General features: G+C 40.9%; 1 protein-coding gene across 5 annotated transcripts; it reads left to right on the top strand.

The window, feature by feature from the left end:
* The first annotated feature begins 1,142 nt into the window (after nucleotides 1-1,142).
* On the top strand, nucleotides 1,143-23,410 carry QNG1 (Q-nucleotide N-glycosylase 1). 5 transcript variants are annotated; one of them, XM_089494551.1, is made up of 6 exons: nucleotides 1,143-1,224; nucleotides 9,789-9,867; nucleotides 15,633-15,982; nucleotides 17,035-17,294; nucleotides 21,321-21,516; nucleotides 22,896-23,410. In XM_089494551.1, the coding sequence occupies exons 3-6, from the start codon at nucleotides 15,649-15,651 to the stop codon at nucleotides 23,126-23,128; spliced, it is 1,023 nt and encodes a 340-aa protein (XP_089350677.1). In that variant the 5' UTR covers nucleotides 1,143-1,224; nucleotides 9,789-9,867; nucleotides 15,633-15,648; the 3' UTR covers nucleotides 23,129-23,410. The 5 variants fall into 5 exon arrangements, with proteins under 5 accessions (XP_089350677.1, XP_089350680.1, XP_089350679.1 ...); XM_089494553.1 differs by having other exon boundaries at nucleotides 1,189-1,224; nucleotides 9,784-9,867; XM_089494550.1 differs by lacking the exon at nucleotides 1,143-1,224 and adding an exon at nucleotides 4,821-4,881.
* The last annotated feature ends 238 nt before the right edge of the window (nucleotides 23,411-23,648 follow it).

The following is a 23,648-nucleotide window of genomic DNA, read 5'->3' as shown; positions in this document are numbered from 1 at the left end:
AAACTGCCTTATCTAACAGCATTTTCGTTGCATATCTATACCTTTCTTCAGCTGGAGCGAATGCTCAGTGTAAAATCCATTGGGAAACTCAGAATGCTTGTATTTATCTACCTTCTGTACCTCCAAAGTTTAAGAGAAAGCTGGGGATCAGCAGGAGCTTGAGCCTGATCACAGCCAGATGTTGAAATGTGTTTGTGAGCCCTCTTTAATAAAGAAACCCCTGCAAGGCCTTTCATTTATCTTTTCCTGGTAAAAGCGAAAGCGTTCTGACCAGTCTTGTTTGCCTTCCGGTAGTTTGTCTGAAGGTGAACTTACCCAGGGTTTTCTTGGCAAAGATTTGTTCAGAAGAGGTTTGCCATGGCCTTCCCCTGCGGCTGAGGGAGTGCGACTGGTCCCCAGTGGGCTTCATGGCTTGATGGGAAACGAATCCTGATGAACAGGGTCTTAGTCCTACACTCAAACCGTGTTGGCTTTCGTTTTAATAGCAGGGAAATGAGAGGCGGACTCTGGTGTTGTAGACAAAACCTTGTTAAGCTGTGCTGCTGTTGAAGAGGTGTTTCCTGCTGCTGACTCCTTTTGGGAAGACCCTCCACGAAGAGCTGATTCTTTCCTCTTTGGCCAGTTTCTAATGTTGAGCAGAACGTTTTAACAGGAAATCTTGCCCTGGCCTTTTGGAGGGAGCCTATTGAGAGCAAGTATAAAGCAACTGCCATTGTTGCTGAGGAGTATCATTGATTTGGGGAGCTCTTGCTTAGGAAAGGAGAGGCTTTATAACCCAAAGGGCGTGAAGTGGAGGCAGGAGGCAACTGTCTTCCAAAGAGGCTCCAGCTCATTCCTTTGTGGCTTAGGATTCCCTTGACACTCAAAAAGGCCCAATGGCTCCAGCCTTTCTTCCTGGCAAGTTTAGTAAGGAGAGGTTGCTCCTAAAGAAAAAGGGCGATGGAAGCAGTAGAGAGCCCCGAGGAGGGCTCCTTTTTTGGGGACGGAGGCCTGGGCTCCCCGGGAGAGCGCCATGCCAGACTGGGGGCCTTGGGAGGGGCCAGCCGCGCCCTGGTTGGCGCCTGGCTGCACTGACGTCCTCCTTCGACGGAGGCCAAGGGGCCCTTCTGATTGGAGGGCCAGGAGGGGGAGGGCGGGGCCGGGGGCCTTTCCTGCCAAGTGGGCGCCAGAGGGGGCTTTAGGGCGAAGGGCGCGAGGAGGAGAGGATCCCTGGCGGCAGCAGAGGTAAGGAAGGAAGGAGAGCATCTCTCCCTCTGCAGAGAAGGCTCTAGGCATCCCAGGGAAGGAGGCCTCAGGCCTGGCTTGGGAAGGGGCCAGGCCACGTGGAAGGAAGGAAAAGGGGCTCCTCTCTGGGAACAGGGCGACATTTACCCCAGTGTACCCTGGGGGTGAGGGGCAGGCGGCAGCAGCAGCAGGAATGAGGTGGGCGCCCCTGGCACACGGCCTGGAGGTTTCCCCATGGGCCTGGGATCCATGTCTCTGCAAGAGCAAGGGCAAGGACATTTCTGTGCCGCTTCTCAGTGCACTTCAGCACTCCCCAAGCGGTTGACAAGGTGAAAGCCAACTGCCCCCCAAGGATGCAGGCCTGAGTGGACCCTGGAGCCCTGCCTGGGCTAGAACTCACCACCTCCTGGTTTGTGAGGGAGTGGCTGCAGCACTGGCCTTTCAACCCCTGCGCCACCAGGGCACCTGCCTCACTTAGAATCCCACTGGAGACACCAATCAGTTTGGACAGCGCCCTGGGCCCTCCAGGCTATGGCATTCTGGGAATTACAGTTTGTAGCAGGTGCCACAACAAACTGCGTTTCCCAGAATGCCATAGCCCAGAGCCAGGGCAGATGTAGCCCCAGTCCCGCACCTGGAAGTAGCCAGTGGCTGCACTGGGGTTACCCCTGTGCCTCTCTGTGTTGTGGGCCTTTTTTCCAACTTATGGCCACCCAGTCATTGGGTTTTCTTTACAAGGTTTCTTCGGGGGGGGGGGGGGGTTGCCTTGGCCATCCTCTGAGGCTGAGAGAGTGTGACTTGCCCAAGGTTATCCAAGGGGTTTTGTGCTTGAGCAGGGAACTGAACCCTGGTCTCCAGAGTCATAGTCCAACACAGCCACTGCCATCTAGGGGACCACTACCCTCCTCTCCCACTTTTCAGGGTATCTGGATGGATCAGGAAGGAGGACAGAACAGGGAAGGAGTGGGCCCTGGGGACCCCCAGTAATGATGGCCATGTTTTTCAGGCAGTTTTGCCCACCAGGGCAGCAAGCCTCCAAAAGCAAGTGAAAACAGCACTATATACCTTCCACATGGTTTGGTGGCATGATGTATTTGGCCTTACTGGGGGGGAAGGCCACAGGGCAGAACTGGCTTCCAGTGGTCCACATAGTGGCCCACTCTTGAAATGGGGTATCATACAGCACTGTATTGTAAGGCATGTAGAGAGATCTTGTGGCACCTTTGAGACTAGCTGAAAGAAAGAAGTTGGCAGCATGGGCTTTCATAGACTTCAGTCTACTTCCTCAGGTGCATTTGCACCATGTTTGCTAAAAGTTATCCGTCTTCATCATTCACAAGGTCTCCATCAAATCGAGGAAAAAAATGCTTTGGTGCAGGCTTCCTAAGAAGAAAGATGGAGCAAACTGATGGGCGGCAGATTGTGGAAGTTTTCTGAAACCGAACCCTGCAGAATCCCCTAACTAGCATAGTCAGTGGCCTAGTAGGAAAAGTAACTGTTCCAAGTCCTGGTAGCAAAGGCAGTCAGCCTGTTACTTTACAGAAGGCTGCAATAAGTCCGCTCCCTTCCCATGAGTACAATTTAGCAAAATAAATTCCATTTGCTGCTTCCCTTTATGAGTAGCAGCTGCAATGCTCCACTTGGCCTGCTGTGTGTTTTAACAGTGTGGCACACGTTCACAACTGCACAGAGGATCCCTATGGCAAAAAGCAGGAAGAAGCGGGAGCAAGGAGAATCACTCTCTGTACATTTGTCACATTTTTATGCACAGGGAAAGAAAAATGAAGGGATTCTAAACTCATGAGTGGGGAATGGGCGGGAGGGGCTCATACCGAAATTGTTCATTCCCAGGAAGAAATCCACATGTACACACACACATTGTAGTGGAGAAATATTGCTTGTGTGTTTTCTATGGCGAGTGAGCAGATTTGTGTTTGTCTTCTAGGGAACCTGAGTATGTAAATACTCAGCTTCCCTAGAAAACGCACACAAATTTGCTCACCCGACAGAAAAAGAAAAGTACCCCCCCCCCCCGGGGCTGCATCGCACTAGAAAAATAATCCAGTTTAACACTGCTTTTACTGCCCTGGCTCTATGCTATGGAATTCTGGGATTTGTAGTTTGTTGTGGCACCAGAGCTCGCTGACACAGAAGGCTAAATGTCACCCAAAACTACAGGTACCAGGATTCCATAGCATTCAGCCATGGCAGCTAAAGTGGTGCCAGACCAGATAATTTCTGCAGCATAGATGCAGCATAGATGACATGGGAAGAAGAAGAAGAATCATGCAACTGTGGCGGTGTCCAGAGCAGTTGCCCCAATGAAACCATTGACATTCTGGCCTTGCATGATGCACAAGAGAAAGCAATAGCATAGTCCAGATCAGGGCTGAGCAAAATGTACCACCTCCCCAAATGTTGTTAGAGTGCAACTCACATTGTTCCTCAACATCTAGGGCTAGGGCTGCTGGGAATTGCAGTCCATTTGTTGGTCTATCTATTCTCAAGTAATCCTATATTTTCTTTGGATGATTACACTATAGACAGACAGAGGCCTGTTACAGACTGCCAAAATAAAGCTGCTTCGGGTCTCTTTGGAGGTATGCTGTTTAAATGATGCATGCATCCTAAGAATCTGGAAGCTGCACCAAAGCTGCACTCCAGTGCTTAGGAATGGAGTGTGGCTTTGGCGCAACCTCCAGACTCTTAGGACCCATGCATCATTTAAATAGCATACCTCCAAAGAGATCCAAAGCAGCTTTATTTTGGCAGTCTGTAACAGACCAGAGTGTGGGATCGGAAGAGTTTGGACATAATGTCAGGGGGCTTGGGAGATTCAGGGAGAGGAAACAGAGCTAAGTTTAGGGAGAGATAGATGCTTGTGTGAGTCTGAGGAAAATCAGATGGAGGATCGAAAGAACATCAGGAGGGTTTAAGTGAAAGGGGAGGGAAAAACAGTATAGAAGGGTTTACAAAACCAGCATGTGCAGGAGGGATAGAAGAAGACACGGACAAAGAAAGCTAAGTTGCAGGATAGAAGCAACAAAAGGTCAGGTCATGGGACAGAAACACCCTTAGAAAGGCCAGAGTGTTTAGAGGGGAAGAGTGAGTCAGAGGCAGGAGCCGGTAAAAGCCATGTGGTGGGAGAAGGATCCTAACCGTGTGAAAATCTCTGAGGTCAGATACTCTTCAGTGAATGCATTTCTTGGGTTTAAACCAGGGGTAGGCAACCTGCGGCCCGCGGGCTGGATCCGGCCCGCCAAGGCCTTCCAAGCGGCCCCCGAGCACTCCTGCCGCCGATTGCCGCCGATTTCCCCCATTTTTTTGCCACTCCGGGCGCCATTTTGTTTTTCAAAATGGCGGCCGAAATCTCGCAAGACCTCAGGATGGCAAAGGTCACATGAGATTTCGCCGCCATTTTGAAAAACAAAATGGCGGCGCGCATGTAGCAGGGCCGTTGCAGCCCCTAGAGCACTCCAACAGGGCTCCAGGGGCTGCAGTGGGCCTGCAGCAGGCTCCACCTCGCCCTCCGCCCTCCTCCTCCCAAGAGCAGGGAAAGGAGGAGGAGGAGGCAGCAGAAGGAGGGCAAAGCCAGGGAGAAACGGAGCCAGAGCAGCAGCTGCAGCCACAGCTTGGTTCATTGGGGGAGGGGGTTAGGTGGGTGTTCTTTGCAAAATGCCCTCCCAGTAGTACTTTCTGGCTTTTCTTTGCTTGCTGCCTTTTATTTTGAATTGCATTTTAGTAATCTCCATGCCTGTAACTTTAATATTAATATTATTATTTAATTGCCCTGGTGTTCTTTCAAAATGCCCTCTCAGTAGTACCTTGTGGCTTTTCTGGGTTGAAAGAGTGCATGTTTCCTGCCTTTTATTTTGATTTGCATTTTAGTAGTTTCCATGCTTGTAACTGATTATTATTATTATTATTATTTTCACTTGCCCTTGGTGTTCTATGTGCAAAATCCCCTCTCAATGAGAAAGAGGAGGAGGAGTGTGACTTTCCAAAGTGCATTTCTGTGTATTTTTGGTGCATTTATTGCTGAAAGGTCTGCTGTAACAATGATAGCAGTGGAGGTGGTGGTAGTGATGATTATGATGATGCTTCTGTGGAAGCTCCACCCCTGTTATGTGGCTCTGCCCTGGAGGGTGGAAGCCCCACCCCCAGCATGCGGCTCCGCCCCCCAGAGGGTGGAAGCTCCACCCCCGGCTTCGGCCCCCCAGTTGTCTGAGGGACAGTAACCTGGCCCCCGGCTCAAAAAGGTTGCCTACCCCTGGTTTAAACCCTTGCCACCCTGCCACACAAAAGGGTCGATTTTCCTTCCAGTCCCATCAGTTTTCAAAATTCCAACTTGTGAATTTGTGTAACTGCATACAGAAGTCATACAGCTACTCTCACGGAAACAAGATCATGAAAGTGCAGGGAAGGAAGGTTATTTTGGAAAATCAAGTTGTTGTGCACACAGATGCTTGCACACATTAGATGCCCTCTTGGCTTTTTCATGTCTCACCTTTCCTAGCACCAGTTTGCCTCCTACTTTACCAAATATTTTATAAATACTTTACCTTGATTCCATTCGAAAAGGCGGGCTATAAATATATTATTATTATTATTATTATTATTATTATTATTATTACTGTATTATTATTATTATTATTAGTGTCCTTTCTGATGAATCACACCCTCATGATATTTCTACAGTACAGTTGCCATGATGTCCATGTAACCCTCCTCAATACCATATTTCAAATGAGCTGACTCACTTTCCAGCTTTCACAACCTACATAGAAATCAGAAATATGGCATGGATGATCTTGACTTTAGCATTTAATGATAGCTCTCTGCATTCAAGGATCTTATCTAGTTCTTTCATGGCTATCTTTCCAAGTCTAAGCCTTCTGATTTCTTGACTCCAAGACTGAGCCATGGTATAGGAAATCTTTGAACTATTTTGAAGTCTTCATCATCTACTTTAAAGTTTTATATATATATATATATATATATATATATATATATATATCAATCATCTATGGTCATTATTTTTGTTGTCTTAATGTTCTACTGTAACCCTGCTTTTGCAGTTTCTTGCTTGACTTTCCACAATAGTCATCCCGAGTCTGCTGTCTTCTGGTAGTAATATGGTAGCATCTGCATAGAAGTACTGTAGAAACTATTTCACATGTTCTGTTCTGTTACGTTGTAAATTTTATGAAGATATCAGGTCAATATATATTGCACCTTTAGTCGAAAAATGGTTGGGGTATCCAGATAATATCTACTTCAGGACGTAAATCCTCGTATTATGTATAGAGCTGCTAAATTTTGTGTTGCTGCAATGAAAACAAGACAAAACCAGATTTAAAATCTTAAATACATTCATATTTTATTTTAATAGTATTACTTTGATTTTAAAATTTTAAAGAAAATTTTCAGGGGAAATACAAATTTTGTACTTTATTTTAATTTATTTTACTTTATAGTACTCTATTGTACTGAATCATTTCAAAATCCACTGTTGTACTTATGTACTGGGCTTTGAAATCTTTTAAAATCTTGCACAAATAATGTAATTATGAAATGTATAAAATCACAGGAGTGTACTTTTATATTGCCCCATTTTATTTTATTGTGTATCACTTGAAGTTTATTGTTACACTTTATATTATGTTGTGCATCTTTTTAAATTTTGCTGGTCATTGACCGAATAAAACATTCATTCCTTCGTAGCATCTGCATATCTTAAATTGTTCATATTCCTTTCTCAGCTTCCTACAAGTCTAATCCAGTTTTCTGTACAATATATCCTGTGTATAAAGTAAACAGAGTGATAAAATGCAACCTTGCCTGGCCCTGTTGCCAATAAAAACTATTCTGTTTCTCCATACCATTTGCTAACAGTAGCCTCTTGTCTTGAGTGTAGGTTATCCATGAGGACAATCTAATCTTTGGCGCACCCATTTCTATTAGAGTAGTCCATAGTTCAGAGTAAACATGTGTAGGATTGTTGTGCATGCCCATGAGTAAACTACAGATTGATCTGACCCAGTTCATACTCTCTCCGTTCATCTTCTTGTTTTCAGATATGCAGTCCCTTCTGTGCCACCTCCATTCTGTGCATCTTTGCTCTGATTTTTCCTCGATCCCTTCTCAGGCTGTAGACCCCTATTACCATACACTTGATTTTACTGTTTTCTCCCATCTCTTACTTTTCTCTTCCCCCTCCCCCATTTCGTCACTATTTTTGTTGCATCAAATTCGATTTCTTTCCTGTGGCTCTGGGCCATGCCATACCCTGAAAACTCTCATGAACATAAATCAATCAAGCACCAGAAAATCAGTTGTATGCTATAAAAATTAATACTCCTAACATATTACCAGCACTCTGAGTGGTTTTATTTAATGTGTTTGCATCTGGCCTCTGGTCATATCCTGACACTGTGGTCTCAGTTTATTGCCTTATAATGCTATAATTACTCACTTAACTATTATAATAGATATTAAGACAGCTTTGGGAAGGATGGTTTTACCAATGGTTGTTACGGCTTTGTCAAATACTGAGAACAAGTGGAAGATGGCTGTTTTTACCTTGGCCTAGGGAGGAGCATCTGTCCAGTATTACAAAGACAATAATAGAGATTTGATCTGACTCTTCTTTTAATTTTAGTTTTTGTATCTTTTACACAATCATTAGCCCTAGCCTTTATCCTTAAGCGATGTAAATGTGAGGTTCTCTAGGACAGAAACCTACTTGTCTGTATTACAGTCAATCCTCTGTATCTGCACATTCTGCATCCATGGATTCAACCATCCACAGCTTATATATATATATTTAAATCCAAAAAGCAAATCTTGATTTTTCAATTTTATATATGGGGTGCAATTTTACTTCTCCAGGCATTATTGTCCATTGTATATTGTGGAACTTGAAATCTATGGATTTTGATATTCACGGAGTGTCCAGGAAATAAACCCCAGTCGATTCCAGGGGCCCACTGTATTTATCTTTTCCTTTAATATGTTGGTTTCTTATTATGAGATCCATATTGCCTTAAATATGCCATGCAAATAATATCACTACATAAAAAGAGTATATACTAGTTTGTAAGTAGACATTGGCAAAAGTCATATCCTCGGTTTGCATACATACAAGTGTCTTTTAGAAAGGATTGGTGTTGTGTGCCTTCAAGTTGTTTCTGACTTATGACGACCCTATCATGAGATTTTCTTGGCAGGATTTGTTCAGAGGAGGTTTGCCATTGCCTTCTCATGAGGCTGAGAGCATATGACTTGCCCAAGTTCTCCCAGTGGGTTTCTTGACCAAGCTGGGAGTCAATCCTTGATTTCCAGAGTCCAACACTCAAACCACTATGGTACTGAAAACCTTGAAAAAAAATTCAATTAATTTTTGATTCTTAGATTCTTCTTTTAAATTACTGGTATCTCCTAGATCCTGGCTTCTGTATTGTTTTCTAGGGGCTTGTTCCCACTATAAAAAGAATTGAATTACCAATCGGATTAAATGGACCCTGTTCCTATTTGAAATCGCTTCCTGATCAAATCCTGTAAATTTACAGCGCTTTATAAATAAAGGTTAATAATAATAATAATAATAATGAGGAAACAAAACAAAGGCCAAAAAAAAAGTGTTTACAGAGAGTACTTGGAAAGAGGTTCTTTTCAGAAAAATTGATTCTAAAGCGAGTTCCATAAGTGGAATGACAGATCAGAATCGATTCATTCTGAAGGGGAGGGCCAGGTGGCAGAGGGGTGTTGACCATCCCTCCTCACTCTTTGACAGGTCCACCATTCCCCCCTCCAGGGCTGACATTGTACTTGGTGGGTTTTTGTTTTTGTTTTTAAAAAAAAAAAATTGAATACATATTTGATTGATTGTTTTTACAACTATTTGCTAAGGCATGTAGTTGCTAAAGCAATCAATTGAATTTTCAATGAATGTACTGTATTTTTTTTTAAAAAAGACCCCTGTCATGCTTGGCTCGGACGATCCAAGCATAGCAGGAGTCTTGGAGCGGGGGCTATGGATCTCCCTCGCTCCTGCCGTGCTTGGATTGAGCGATCCAAGCATGGCACGGGGCTAGATAAAACCCTTGGGGATCTGCCTCGCCCCTGCCATGCTTGGATCGAGCCCATGGGTCCTCCTTCTCCAGGACATGCCCTCCATTTCAAACCCCCCTCCCCAACTTGTAAGTCCAGGCTGTTGCTTATGTCACTAATGAATGACATGTATTTTGAAGCGGGGCAACTGTTGGAATGATTCAAACTGCCAATGGGAATGACCCCCAGGTTTGCCTTTTAGTTATGTTAGTTATGTAGCTTTCATTATAAAGGCCTGTTGTACAATGTAAATACAACAAAAATAAATAAACAACATAACTTTTTTCAAACATGAATTGAGAATAGTTGGGAGAGAATCATACAACCTTCCAGATGCTAGACTGCAACTCACAGCATTCCTTATGGCAACTTTCCTTACTGGCTAGGGCTGCTGAGAGACTAAGAGAGCCTGACTTTTCAAGGCTTTGTTTTTCTTTCATTTGCAAGAGCAGATAAACCACTCTTCTGAAAGCTGTCTGCCTTTTCTTCGACAGTCCAGAATCAACTGTAAAGTATCCCTTCTGGATCAAGGTAAGACACTATTCTTCAGTTTAGTTGTATACTAAGACCTTGTAGCAGGAGAAGCTGGGTAGGGAATTAGATAAAGTTGGCTCTGCCTTTTATGACCTGGGACCTGTCACATCAGTTCCAGTGCGTGCCAGCCACCATTGCCTGATAGGTAGTATTTACTCTCAGCCTAAGCAAATCAGTGGAAATGGAGCTATCCTTGAAGAAGAAATGCAGGGCAATCTTGATGACCAAAGTAGGGAATATTAATGATACAATCAATACAGTAATTGGGGAGAAACTGTGTTAGGCTATTCATTTGCTTATGCTGCCTTCATTAATGTATCATGAAGTCAAGTCGCGATAAACCTTCACTTATTCCATGTAACCCTTCAGTGCATGTACATATGAGATTACTCTGATTATAATGTGTGAGCATGGAGTGCTGTGACTTGTATTAACAGATGACCAAACAAGGCATCAGGGGCTAGAACTAAAATCCTATGGAAAATGCCAAAGCTGAAAAATTTGATGCTGTTTGCACTGGAGAGGCTGTTTAATTTTATTCTGATGTACAGATGTATCTCTGGCTATTTACCTGGAGGCACAAAAGAGCACAGGTGTGCAAATTCTTAGGATTCAAAGGCCAGTTTGGTTTTCCTGAGCCTTGTCAGAATCCCACTTCTGGTTTTGGAAAACCTGGGGTAGGAGGCAACAACAACAACAAGCATGATTAGAGCCACTGTGTGTAGTGGTTGAGTGTTGGAGTACGACACAGGAGACCAGAGTTCAAATCCCCATTCAGTACTGGGTGACCTTGGGCAAGCCTCAGAAGACGACCATAGCAAAACCCTTCTGAACAAATCTTACCCCTGTGAAAACCCTATAATTGGCTACCCTTAGGAGTCACGATAAGTTGGAAGCAATTTGAAAGCACACAACAACAACAACAATGGGTGTGCTTGCACCTTGCTCTAAAGAATAATCACTACTACTTCCAGGAGAGGCACCCAATTTTTAATTAGGGGTCTACTAGTGGCCTGGGGCTCAGAAAAATGTATGAGTTGTTGCAAAGACCACAAGTTTTGTGATCCTCAATTGTCTTGGAGTGTCCCAAGAAACAATATTAGTAGTGACTCACTTTAGTATTGGTATGACATTGCTCAAATTAATCCCATGCATTTTGGAGAAAAGAGGTATGCAGCATTATATGTGGTGGAAAACTTTCTCTGTATGAACCCTTTGATTTTATTTTTTTTTAAATGACATCTAATAATGTCTTTAAAAATGCCTAGGAAGGCATAAACACTCAAGAAACGTGACTCATGTGCAATAAAAGTCTTGAATTACCAGGAAGAGATAAATGTGGAAATAACAGGTGGCTAGATCAATAAGGATTTTGAGACTTTGATAAGTAACGGTGACTTCTGATAAAGAAAGAACAAATTATCAGTGCATCATCATAAAAAGAATCCAAGAGTTTAACAAAAAGACCTGCATGATCTCTTACATTAAAGTGATCCGGAAGATCAAAGCTGATAGATAAGCCCCTACTTTAGAGGCCACCTGAAGAGAAATAAAAGCCACTTGTTAGTTGCAGAATAGAGCAGGCAAAGATTGTCATTGACTGAGTACAGAGGTTACTAGTCTTGTTATCAAGAATTATACAGCAACAAGGTATAAAAGACTAGAATCTTTTATTTGAAGATCAGCAACTTCAGCAGCAGATCACATACAGAGAGGATCTCCATGCTTACAGCAGCAGGCTGCTGCTCTAGTTGAAAACTAGAATAGTGTGTGTGTGTAAGTATGTTTGGTTACGGATTTAAATGGTTGAATAACATCTGCTTAATCTGCTACAGGTTGAATCTCCCTTATCCAGAATGCTAAAATGCGAAATACTAAAAAAACCAAAACTTTTTTCATGGGTAGCTGATAGTGACTGCATAAAAGTACCTTTAGGCTATGTGTATATGAAACATAAAAGAATTTTGTATTTAGACTTGGGTATCATGTACAAATTTTGGAATACCTGTATTTGCATTTCTTGAAATAATACGTTATCTTGGACATGGAACCCAAGTCTAAATACAAAATACAAAAGAATTTTGTATTTAGACTTGGGTTCCATGTGCAAGATAACGTATTATTTCAAGAAATGCAAATACAGGTATTCCAAAATCCAAAACAGAAAACACTTCTGGTCCCAAGTATTTTGGATAAAGGAGACACAACCTATAAAATAAATATTAAAGAGCATGTTTTCCCAGACATAAAATCCTGTAGGCCTAGAGTTGTACCAATCACCTAACTCAGGAGTCGGTCAATGCTTTGACTTTAACAGCTGAAATCTCTCCAGGCAGGATATTGTACATTTAAAAGGAATCCTTGTTTTTGACTGTCTGCGAATGTTGGGGATCAATGTGATTTCCCTTAAAGCTTTTTTTATTCTTCTTTCTTCTGAGCCATCTCCCTCCCCTTCCTCACATATATTACTCAATAATTTATCACTCACACTGTCATAGAAACATAGAGTTGGAAGAGATCACAAGGGCCATCCATTCCAACCCCCTGCCATGCAAAGCACAGATGGCCATCCAGTCTCTGTTTAAAAACTTCCAAAGAAGGAGACTCCACCTCACTCCAAGGCAGCATATTCCACTACCTCTGACCTCCTGAGAAGTTCCTCCTGAGAATTAGGTGGAATCTCTTTTCCTGTAGTTTGAATCCACTGCTCCGTGTCCTAGTCTCTGGAGCAGCAGAAAACAAGCTTGCTCCATCTTCAATATGACATCCTTTCAGATATTCAAACATGGCTATTATGCCACCTCTCAACCAGGCAAAACATATCCAGCTTCTTAAGCCATTCTTCATAGGACATGATTTCCAGACCTTTTGCCATTTTGGTTGCCCTTCTTGTTCTAGTTTCTTTTCCCATTCTGGATTCTCCATATCTTTGAATTATGGTGGCCAGAACTGGACACAGTATTTCAGGTGGAGTCTGACCAAAGCAGAATAGTGTGGTACTATTACTTTCCTCAATGTAGACACTATTGATGCAGCCTATAATTACATTGACTTTTTAGCTGCTTCATCTAACTATTAATTCATGTTCACCTTGTGATCTGTAAAGACTCCTAGATCTCTTTCACATGAACTATTGTAAAGCAAGTTATCACCTTGTAACTGTATTTCATTTTCTCTCTCTCTAAGTGTATTGCCTTACATTTCTCCCTGTTGAAACTCATTTTGTTACTTTTGGCCCAGCTCTCTAACCTGTTAAGGTCATTTTTAATTTTGATCCTGTCCATTTCCCCCAGGTTGAGCTCTGTTTTCCTTTTGAGAGAAGACTGCGACAAAGACAGTGTGGAGTAGTTCTGCCTTTTTTGTCCCCTGTTAGCTTTTCATCATCCTCTCAGTCCAGTAGCCTACCATTTTCTTATTCTTCCTTTTGCTACAGACATAACCAAAAAAATCCCTTTTTATTGTTTTTCACCTTTCTCTAACAAGCACAAGCTTATCCTGTGCTTTATCTTTTCTGACTTTCTTTCTACTTGTGTTGGCTATTTGTTTGAATTCCTGTTTGGTGATTTCCCCCTTTTTCCCATGTCTTGTAAATTTTCCTTTTAAATTATAGCTGATTTGAGAGTTCTTTAATCATCCATCCTGGTTCCTTTGGATGCCTCCCATTTTTCCTTCTCATTGGAACTATTTGAAATTGTTCCTTCAACATCTCACTTTTAAGAAACTCTCATCCATCATGAATTCCCTTTTAGTATGCTTGACCATGGGAACAATAAGTTTACTAAAAACACTTTCTTAAAGTCTAGGATGTGTGTCTATTATGCTTCACTTCTCTTTTCTGCTGTATAACATACTCCAGGAGAACATGACCATTCCCACCTAAGGATCTCACCTCTTCCACTCCATTAACCAGGTCATCACTGTTAGTTAGGATCAGGTCTAAAACAGCTTGTTGCCTCTTCCACTTTCTGGACAATGAAATTGTCTGCAAGGCAAGTGAGGAATTTGTTGGACCTTATATTTTTTGCAGAGTTTGAATTCCAACAAATATCAAGATAGTTGAAATCTCTCATTACTACTACATTTCTCCTTTCTGAATGTTTACTCATCTATTCAAAGAAGGCATCATCCAAATTCTCCATCTGGCTTGGAAGTCTATAGTAGACCTTCACAATGACATTCCTATTGTTTCTCTCCCCCTTATTTTTTTACCGAGATGCTCCCAACTTGTCTTCCAGGAGTTAAGTAATGGATCTCTTCATAGGTGTAATCATCCTTGACATATAATGCAACTACTATTCCCTTCCTGTTTCATCTATTACTCTGAAATATGTTATATGCCTCTATTACTACATTCCAATCAGGAAACTCATTTCACCAAGTTTCTGTCAGGGATGATGGGAGTTGTTGCTCTTCACCTCTGGCTCTAACTCACCATCTTGTTATGCAGCAGAGCTGACCAGCTTTGGTCAGTGGTTAATGCTTTTCTTCCAAGCAGCAGAGTTTCAGAGAATAGGCTGAAGACCCTGACAAGCTCTCCAAGCCTTCTCACTCTTCTTCCTCAGATGTCTCCAAACTTCTCCAGGATTCTGCTGACACTTGTATCTTCACCCAAGACACCAGGCAACTCAGTAGTCTTATATAAAAGATCTACTTTATTCTACTATACAAAAACTATCACAATCTCTACAATCTCCAATACTCCAACTACCCACAAAATACATTGGCAAACATAGCAATTATTATAGCCATTGTCAAACACCACCCACTTAGTCAGTTTCCACCCAGTGGCCGTGTACATCCATTTTGATTGGTTCACATAGTTCAACCCATACTTAAGAGTTTCATCATTTCACCTTGTACACTTAATGAATCTCAGGTGTTTCCAATTGTACATTCCATAATTCTGTCCTTGACATTCAAGTCTTCTAAATTACATTAGCTTTTTCACCTGTGTGGCTTCTTAATTGCTTTTGCTTAGTCACTGTGACTTTCACATACATGTTTTATTTCTTTCACTGTATGTCCCATGTTGCATTTTCCTTAACAGTTTCAGTGATGCCTAATATGTCATACTTGCTTTGCTGCGCTAAGAGTTCTGGTTTATATTGTTTATTTCCTATTCTCTGTGGATTACTGTAGACACATCTCCTAGCTGCTTGTTTAATTTTTTCCCTCACAATGTTAGGTTCTTGTACTATTTGCCTTGTTCTCTTTCTAACAGTTTGGCTATTATCTCCAGCTCTTCATGGACTCCTGCCCTCAAGAATACTGTCTCCATCCCCTACATAGCTCAGTTTATATCCCTCCTGGTCGGGTTAGTGAGATGCTTAGCAAAAACATTCCTACCAACTACTGTAATCCATCACAACTGAAAAATCATCTATTCTGAAAAGCACTGTGACAGAAATGGTTTTAAAATGTTATTTATAGAATAGGATCTATACTGCCTGTTTAATTGTTAAGAGTAACCCATAGTGCTTCAGTCATGGGTCAGTGTATGTCTGAGTTGCTTGTGTCCATTTTGCATATCATTCACATGCAATATTTGACAAAAGCATCCATTCCTTGCAGTCTTATTCATTGTACACTTATTTGGAAGTAAACACCACTACACTTGTTATAGCATAATGACTGGGCTATAAGCTTTAGAATGACCCGGGAAGTGCACCTGATTGTCCTGTCACAAACATATTCTGTTTTGTGTGTTGTGTCGAGCTGTGACAAATTGTCTCATGGAGTAACAGCCAGTTATCTTTATTCAGAAATAGAACAAAGAATATGGAAGCGTTCTTGAACCCAAAAGAGTCTGCCAAGTTCATCGCCGAAAACAGCAAAGATGTGTGCATTGAAGATGATGGTGTACAAAAGGTTGCTGAAATGTTATTTGATAAAGTCAAGGAGAAGGATTTTGGTGTGAGTGGCTGGAAATCTCATGAGCTGAATCCTCAAGCAGCAAATGAAGATGCAGTCAACTGGGTATTCCTGGCAGATACCCTCAATTTTTCCTTTTGGTCTGAACATGAAGACCATAAATGTCTGGTGAAGTATAAAGGCAAAGAATACAGTGGTTACTGGTCTTTTTGTGCTGCCATCAACAGAGCACTTGATGAGGGTTAGTTCCTACTTTCTGAATTAATTAAAAGCCCGTGGATCAGTAAACTTAAGACAGTGGTGGGCACAATTGCAAACCTCCAAGATGTTGTTTTTATTTGATACTCAATTTTTTCCAGCATGGGGATTGGGGAGGGGGGCTTGAAGCAGCTCCTGATGTTGCTGAACTGCAGCTCCTGGTTTTCCTCAATGTTGGCTATCCTGGGTTGCAGTATAACATCTGGACAGCTACACAATTCTTACCCCTGATATTGAGGGATATGCAAAAATCAGTTCAAGGCAAAATTTTGGAAGATTTGCACTGCTCGTTTCTCATTTGAATTTAGATTCAGACCCTGTGGTCTCAGAAGTAATGCTTGGCTGTTAATACTTAACATAGATGGTGAACCATAACGTCCAAGGATCAAGCTGTATTACATTTATGTAATGTGAAGTGCCATTATGTTTCTCAAAAGTAACCATAGGAGACCACTTCAGAATGTAATTGCAACGTGTTTAGGTGGGGCTACATTTTTCCCTCTTCAGCTGTGACCTCCTCACCAGAATTCTTCATATGGCCATTACATATTATTAATACATTCCATTGGTAACGGTTGTTTTATTGTCATCTATTTTTAATTTTTGTTAACTGAGAAGTTTATCTTGCACATAGAAGCAATAAACAAGAAATAAAAATACAATTGAAGTATAACTGAAGCAAGATCAGTTTGTAAATTAACAAAGGAGTAGACTTTTGCTCTTATAATTTGTGACTGTAAACTATGGCTGCATTTGCACTGCAGAAATAATGCAGCGAGATTCCACTTTAACTACCATGGCTCCATCCTATAGAATGAGATTTGTAGTTTGTTGTGACCCCAAAATGCTTTGACAGAGAAGGTTAACTATTTCACAGAATTATATATCCCAGAATTCCATAGCATTGAACCATGGCAGTTCAAACTGCATTATTTCTGCAGTGCAGATTAGACCTTAGTTACACTGTAGATGAGATATAAATAAATGAAACTCTTCATTATTGTCTGTTTATGATGTTATTTTTTTCACCTCAAGGAGTGCCCATTACAAGTGCTTCGTACTATGCAACTATGACACTGGAGCAGGTGAAGCATGTATTTCGCTCAGATACTGCTGTTCCCATGCCATTACTTGAAGAAAGACACCGCGTACTGAATGAGACTGGGACAGTTCTCCTGGAGAAATTTGGAGGATCTTTCCTCACATGTGTTAAAAAAAGTGAAAAAAGTGCCCAGAAATTATTACAGATAATAGTAGAAAATTTCCCATCCTTTAGAGATGAGGCTACATTTCAGGTAAGCCTTTAGTGCTTGGGAATACTGATTGTAACCTACTAAAGTGCATAATTACATACTGTGACAATAATGCTTAATTATTCTTGGCCATGGTTGTCGCCAGCACCCATTTGAGAGGGAGTATCCTATTCACCCTGATTTTTCAGCGCAGCATGTTTTTCTCTATCTTTTAATTTCTGCCAAACGGTTGACAAAACCATGCTTTAGTGCTGCTTGTCTGGTGTAGGTTTGTGGGGCCTCAAGTGCATAACTGTGATTTGTCAATTCAGCCATCATGTCAATCTATAGTTAGCATGAATCCTGTTGTGTTTCTTTAAAAAACTCACTTCAAACCATGCTGTCTGATAGTGGTTTCCTAGTTTTTAGCAAATAGTTTCTCAAGTCACATATCTCCAGAAGCGATATTTACTAGATGATTCTAGACTTGTCTACTCAGAAGTTAATCTCACTGAATACAGCATGCTTTTATCTCAGATAAACACATGTGTACAGAACTGAAATTTAGTATAGGAGTAGGAATTGAGAGGTGCTCCAGATGTTGTTGAACTACAACTCTCAGATACCCCTGCCAGAATTGATGATGGTAAGAAATGCTGGTGTTTGCAGTTTAGCAACATTTACAAAGCCACGTATTTCCTTCTCCTAGTTTAGTGTGATCCTTGAACTCAGCCACTGTATCTGTACATTAAGGATTGCACTATGTTGTCTGTGGGTTGCATGCTTTATTCTGCTTATCATGTCTAGCGTACAATGATTTGGATGATCATTGGCATATTCTAATATATGTAGTCATGTATAAATTGGGAGAAAATTGCTAAAAAAAATTGACCCAAAAATCTAGGTCAACGTATTCGTGGGTCAGTACGGTAGTAGGCTCACCCCTGGAGCCTCTACCCCAGCCTGGCTGTCTCCCGAAGGCTTGGTGGGGGAATGCTTGCCCTACCTCCTGGTCCCCAGCCCGGGTGTCCTCCAAAGGGACAGCCGGGCTGCAGAGGAGGAGGAAGAGTGAGCACTTGCCCTGAAACTTTCTCCCCAGCTCAGCTGTCTCCCAAAAGGACATCTGGGTTCCAGAGAGAGAGGAAGGGTACTGAGACCCAAATTTTTATCTTGACTTATCCACGGGTCATATCAAAATCCCTAACTTTAACCCCAAAACCTGCCCTCAACTTATACAAGATGTGGACTTATAGTTGAGTATATACAGTAGTTAAATGTAATTTGTATAAACTGTCCTTGGACATGAACATCTCTGTATCATCTCCTGGATCTGTACCTTTGTTATTATTTGTCATTATTTATAGAAATTATAATTTGAAATGGCATATCAGGATCCACATGGGGGCAAATGTTTGTAGTTGCATTTAATTTGCATAATTTATTATCATAGCAGAGTATTAGGTTTAGAGTTGTGATATTTTATTTTGATTTTTTAAAATAGAGATTTGCAGGCCTTTGAGAATGATCTAACAAAAGTATGTCCAAATCATCTCTCAATAGTGATAGTGTGTTCATATTGACAGAGCAGATGGACAGTTTTCCCCCTAATTGTCTGCAACTGCTCCAGAGTTAATCCTTCGGTAGGGCTGTTTTCATAGATCAGCTAGCTCTTATCATTCATTCGTGTCATATTCCATTTAACTGGACCATGACTGTTATCATAAAGAAAAAGGGTGAAAGTTCATAGGAACCAACATGTTAGGTGACTAACAGCCCTTTATATAGCTATACACAGTATATAACTATAAACAGTATATGTCTATGTGCTTGTGTGCATTTATATCATCATATATATTAAAACTAAGCATATATATTAACAAAGTTCCAGAAATCAAGTTGACAGGTTTTCACCTATAAAAACAGCCCTTTAATAGTAGCCATCTAATGTTATTTGAAACTACATATTAAGTTCTATAATGTGAGGTGATCATTCACTGCTCAATAGGTCTGGCTTGGGTTGGTGAAGGGGTGGTAGTGGCATCTTGTTTGTATTGGTTACATATCAGCCTCTGCAAGTCTAGAGGCTTTTAGTGCCATGGTTTATGCATTATGCCAGATCTAAAAGGTCTCTACTTTTGTTTTGCCACAGAAACATCTAGGTGGCCTCTTCAGCTGCAACCCCACAGATATATAAGACCCACAAAAATATCTCTTAATGCTTAATAAATAGAAAATAAGCTTACTATTTGCAGTTTTTTTAAATGCATTGGTATATCATCTTTTTTATAAGAACCGCAGAGTGTTTTCCAAAACCAAGCTTCTCTGAAACACACAGTAACCAACAGCAGACTGCAAGATAGAAATAAAGCTGTGCCTTTTTATACAATTGGACTGTAATTTTAAAAGAGGGTCCTTGACTGTTTTCTTGTACTGAGTGGCATATTCCAAAGGCAGACCCAATTTTCTCCATCATTCTAACAAAATTGATGCACATTGTCAACTCAGTTACCTTAGCAACAGATTGAGATCTTGCAAGGCAGAGCTTTGCAATATCAGAAAGAAATAAGAGATAGGATTAAAGTGCTGAAAATTAATAACACACATTTCAATAAAAATGCATTTATAAAAACAATTTCATGTACAATAATTTAATGTCTTGATATTGTGTGGAAATAAGTCATGTTGGTTTCAGTGAAATATCCAATAACTGTTTTGAAATGCAGCCTTAGCATTTTTTTTCACATTTTAGAAGGTAGCACATGAGATCTTATTCAACTTGTGTCAGTCATGTGTTTTGTCACAAGAGCACAAGCAAGAAAAGCTAATATTAATCTGAGGAGCAATGATATTGAAAATAACACGAAGTAAAGTATTGTGTTTAATTTGCACCTCTTGATGATATGTAATGAGGATGGGTTTGTACCTAGACTTCCTGTCAAAGACAAAAGGGCTTTTTTTTCATCTGCAGTAGTGTTTTGCTGGCAGAACTGAGGAAGTGATTACTGAATCCTGCCTCTCCCTGCATTACCTTATTTTCCCCCAAAGCATGTGCCACGAGGCCCTGGGACCCTCCAGAACAGCATGGTTTGGAATTACTTCCCATTATAATACAATTGATCCTCTGTGTCCACAAATTTAACCACCTATGCCTTGAAAATATCCCTCCCCCCCAAAAAAATTTCCAAAAAGCAAACCTTGATTTTGCTATTTTATATAACTGATACCATTTTACTATCCATTGTCTTTAATGGGACTTCAGCATCCATAATATTGGTATCCATGGCGGGGGAGTCTTAGAACCAAACCCCAGTGGATGCCAAGGGCCCATTGTATTGATTGTGAGGTTTTTTAAAATGTATATATGTGGGAATTTGGGGCTAAATTTTATGGCAGAAGAAAAAATACACATGAAAGATGACAAAAATACACATGATAAAATCATATCTGAGAATAATTTTAACAAAGGCATTTTGATATGGAAATTAAGCAGCATATGTTTTAGCCAGTGGAGAAACCAGTTTAGAACAGAATGTCTGCAGAACCAAAGAATACAATTACAGTACTTTTCTGATCTTTGAAAGTCATTTTTCAAAAGAAATCCAGTTCAAGCTATAATCATGCTTCCAGATTTAAACAGTAATATACCACATACAGTTGAAATACTAGCACTAGTGTAAAATTAAGCACATACACAATAATTTGAGAACCAGTCTGGCGTAGTGCTTATAGTACTGGACTATGATTTCACTGAGGCATGGAATTCATTGGGAGACTTTGGACCACTCTCTAGTGAAGGAGAGCCATCTATGCTACTTTGCGCTCACTGGAGGAAAGGTGAGATACAACTGAAAATAATAACAATAATCAGAAATGCATCTGCAATTTCTTTTCTTTTTTTAAGTATATGAAATCAGGGGGCTTATTATATATAAAATGTTCACACAGGCTGTGATCTATAACTGTAGCCAGAACTTTTGAGGATTCTTGGCAACAGCATTCCAATTTTTGAAGTCAAGATCTGATGCCTCCATACTAAAACATGCCAAAATAAATGTAGTATTGCAATGTTTGTATTTTTCCTTTTCTCAGGGGAGGAAGGTGGCCTTTTACAAACGGGCACAAATCCTTGTAGCTGACACCTGGGGTGTGTTGGAGGGGAAAGGAGATGGCTGCTTCAGTGACATTTCCAGTGTGACTATATTTGCTGACTATAGGATACCACAGGTCCTTGTTCATTTGGGAGCAATGAAATATTCTGATGAATTGATGAAGAAGCTCAAAGAAGGTATGACATTATTCTGGATCATTATGAATTCTTATGTCATACAAGTTTGCATAAATATCCTCTCTCTATCTCTCTCTCTGTGTGTGTGTGTGTGTGTGTGTGTGAAGAGAGAGAGAAATCCTAATGGTGCTTGATGATTCAGCAATGGTCTTTGCCTGAATGCTACAACAGGCAAATTTTTTGAGCCTGTGGACGTCTGCAGTTCTGTGCAGCAGAGTTGGACTACCACACATGGGGTATGTGTTCGCCCAATTTTCCACTCTTACCAGACACACCAACCCAGCTAACAGTAATTGGTGGTCATTGCTAATTTTGAAAAAGGCTTCTTTTGGACCCAAAAAAGGTTTGCCAACTCATGTAAGATGGAGAATCAAGTTTCCAGAGGACTTTTATGGGTGCAGTTCTCCATTTAAGCATTGCCTTTTTTTCTGGTGAGGAAGGCTAGGCCACCCAGGAGTGCTTAGTGGGCCATGTGCCATTCATAGCTCACATAATTTCCATTCCTGCTATACAGCAGTATTGTTTAACTACAACTCCCATCATCCTCAGCTAGAGCATGCCCAGGGGGCAGGGTTTTGGGAGTGGTAGTCCAACATCTGGAGGCCCACAGATTCAGTGTGCTTTCTATACACTTGTTTGAGAATACATTCAGTAGGGTTTACGAAGAAGACATGCATATGACTGTGTTCTAAAACACTAAACTGAATCTGCAATAGAAAAACCAACTTCTTCCATGTTACTCTCTTTAAGAAAATTAAAGAGTAAAGACATAAGACTCTGGTAGTTAGTCTGCAAAAATTTTATATAGTTCCAGAATTTCATTCTTGGAAAGTACTTGTCCAGTAGATTTGATTGTTCTTCGCCAACAGTATTTGTATATCAGTAACCAAGATTCATTTGAACAGTGACTTTCTGTTGGGTTGTAAACATACCTCTAAGGAGCTTGCCATAATTTATTATCCCTCTACAGTTCCAATGATAAGGTAGTTTAAAAAAAATAGAAGCAACAAACTGCAGATAGATGTAAATGTTCAACTTTTCCATACAGTTGGCTTCTCTTCTGATCCAGATTTCAGGGTTAATCTATCTCTGATTTTGGAAGCTAAACAGAGTAAGGTAGTTAGTATTTGGAAAGGAGACTGTCAAGGATTACGGTGCTGTAGGTTATATTGAGAGAAAGGCAATAGCAAACACCTCTGAGTATTCCTTTGCCTAAAAAACCCATATGAAATTCATGAGGTCATGATAAATTGACAGGCAGCTTGAAGACACTAACTAGTACACACTGTCCCAAAGTTTCAATATCTTGCACATCCTTCCTCTTCTGTTCTGCTTCATGAATTCATATTGATCTCACTTGCGCTTTCTATATCCTGTAGGGTACATGTTTCAATCTAGAGACAAGCAGGAAGTGGAAATCCGAGGCTGTTCTATTTGGTGTTGTGAACTCATTTGCAGACGTCTGCTGGACCTTTATAAAAAGAAAGGCGAGGACATGAGTGACAAAATCAATCCTGTTCTCCTGGATTATTATCTGTGGGACTATGCTCGGGATCATAGGGAAGACATGAAAGGAATTCCTTTTCACCGTGTACGATGCATATACTATTAATATCATTTTTATGAATGATACTGTAGTATCAACATAACAAATTTTTCTATCTACACGTTTGAAACTTGCAAACAGTACATGAGCAAAACAGTTTTTGTTACTCTTTAACCTATCACCACTTAATCTGTCAGAAGAAAGACATTTTTCTGTCATGCTTACAGTTTTATATACTGTTCCTTTGCTGCTCTGATTACTTTGTATCAAGCTCTTCTGGTTCTGTTATTAATATTCTTAAATTGCTATTTGCTTTCCAGCAAGAGGTTTTTATATTCAATAAAGAGATTTTATTAAATAATAAGATATCTGGCGTTTAGTGTGATGTAGTAGTTTCAGTGTTGGATTATGATTCTGGAGACAAGGGTTTGAATCCCCACTCAGCCAAAAGAAACCCATTGGGTGACCTTCGACAAGTCACACTCTCTCAGTCCCAGGCAGGCAAAGGCAAATCTCCTCTGAACCAGTTTCGCCAACAAAACCCCATGGGATCACCATAAGTCAGAAACAACTTGAAGGCACACAC

This window comes from Sceloporus occidentalis, unplaced genomic scaffold, assembly GCF_023333645.1.
Source record: "Sceloporus occidentalis isolate IW3139 unplaced genomic scaffold, rSceOcc1.0.p SCAF_73, whole genome shotgun sequence".
NCBI classification, from domain to species: Eukaryota; Metazoa; Chordata; class Lepidosauria; order Squamata; family Phrynosomatidae; genus Sceloporus; species Sceloporus occidentalis.
The sequence above is the reverse complement of the archived record's forward strand: the minus strand, read 5'-3'. Positions and strand labels throughout refer to the sequence as shown.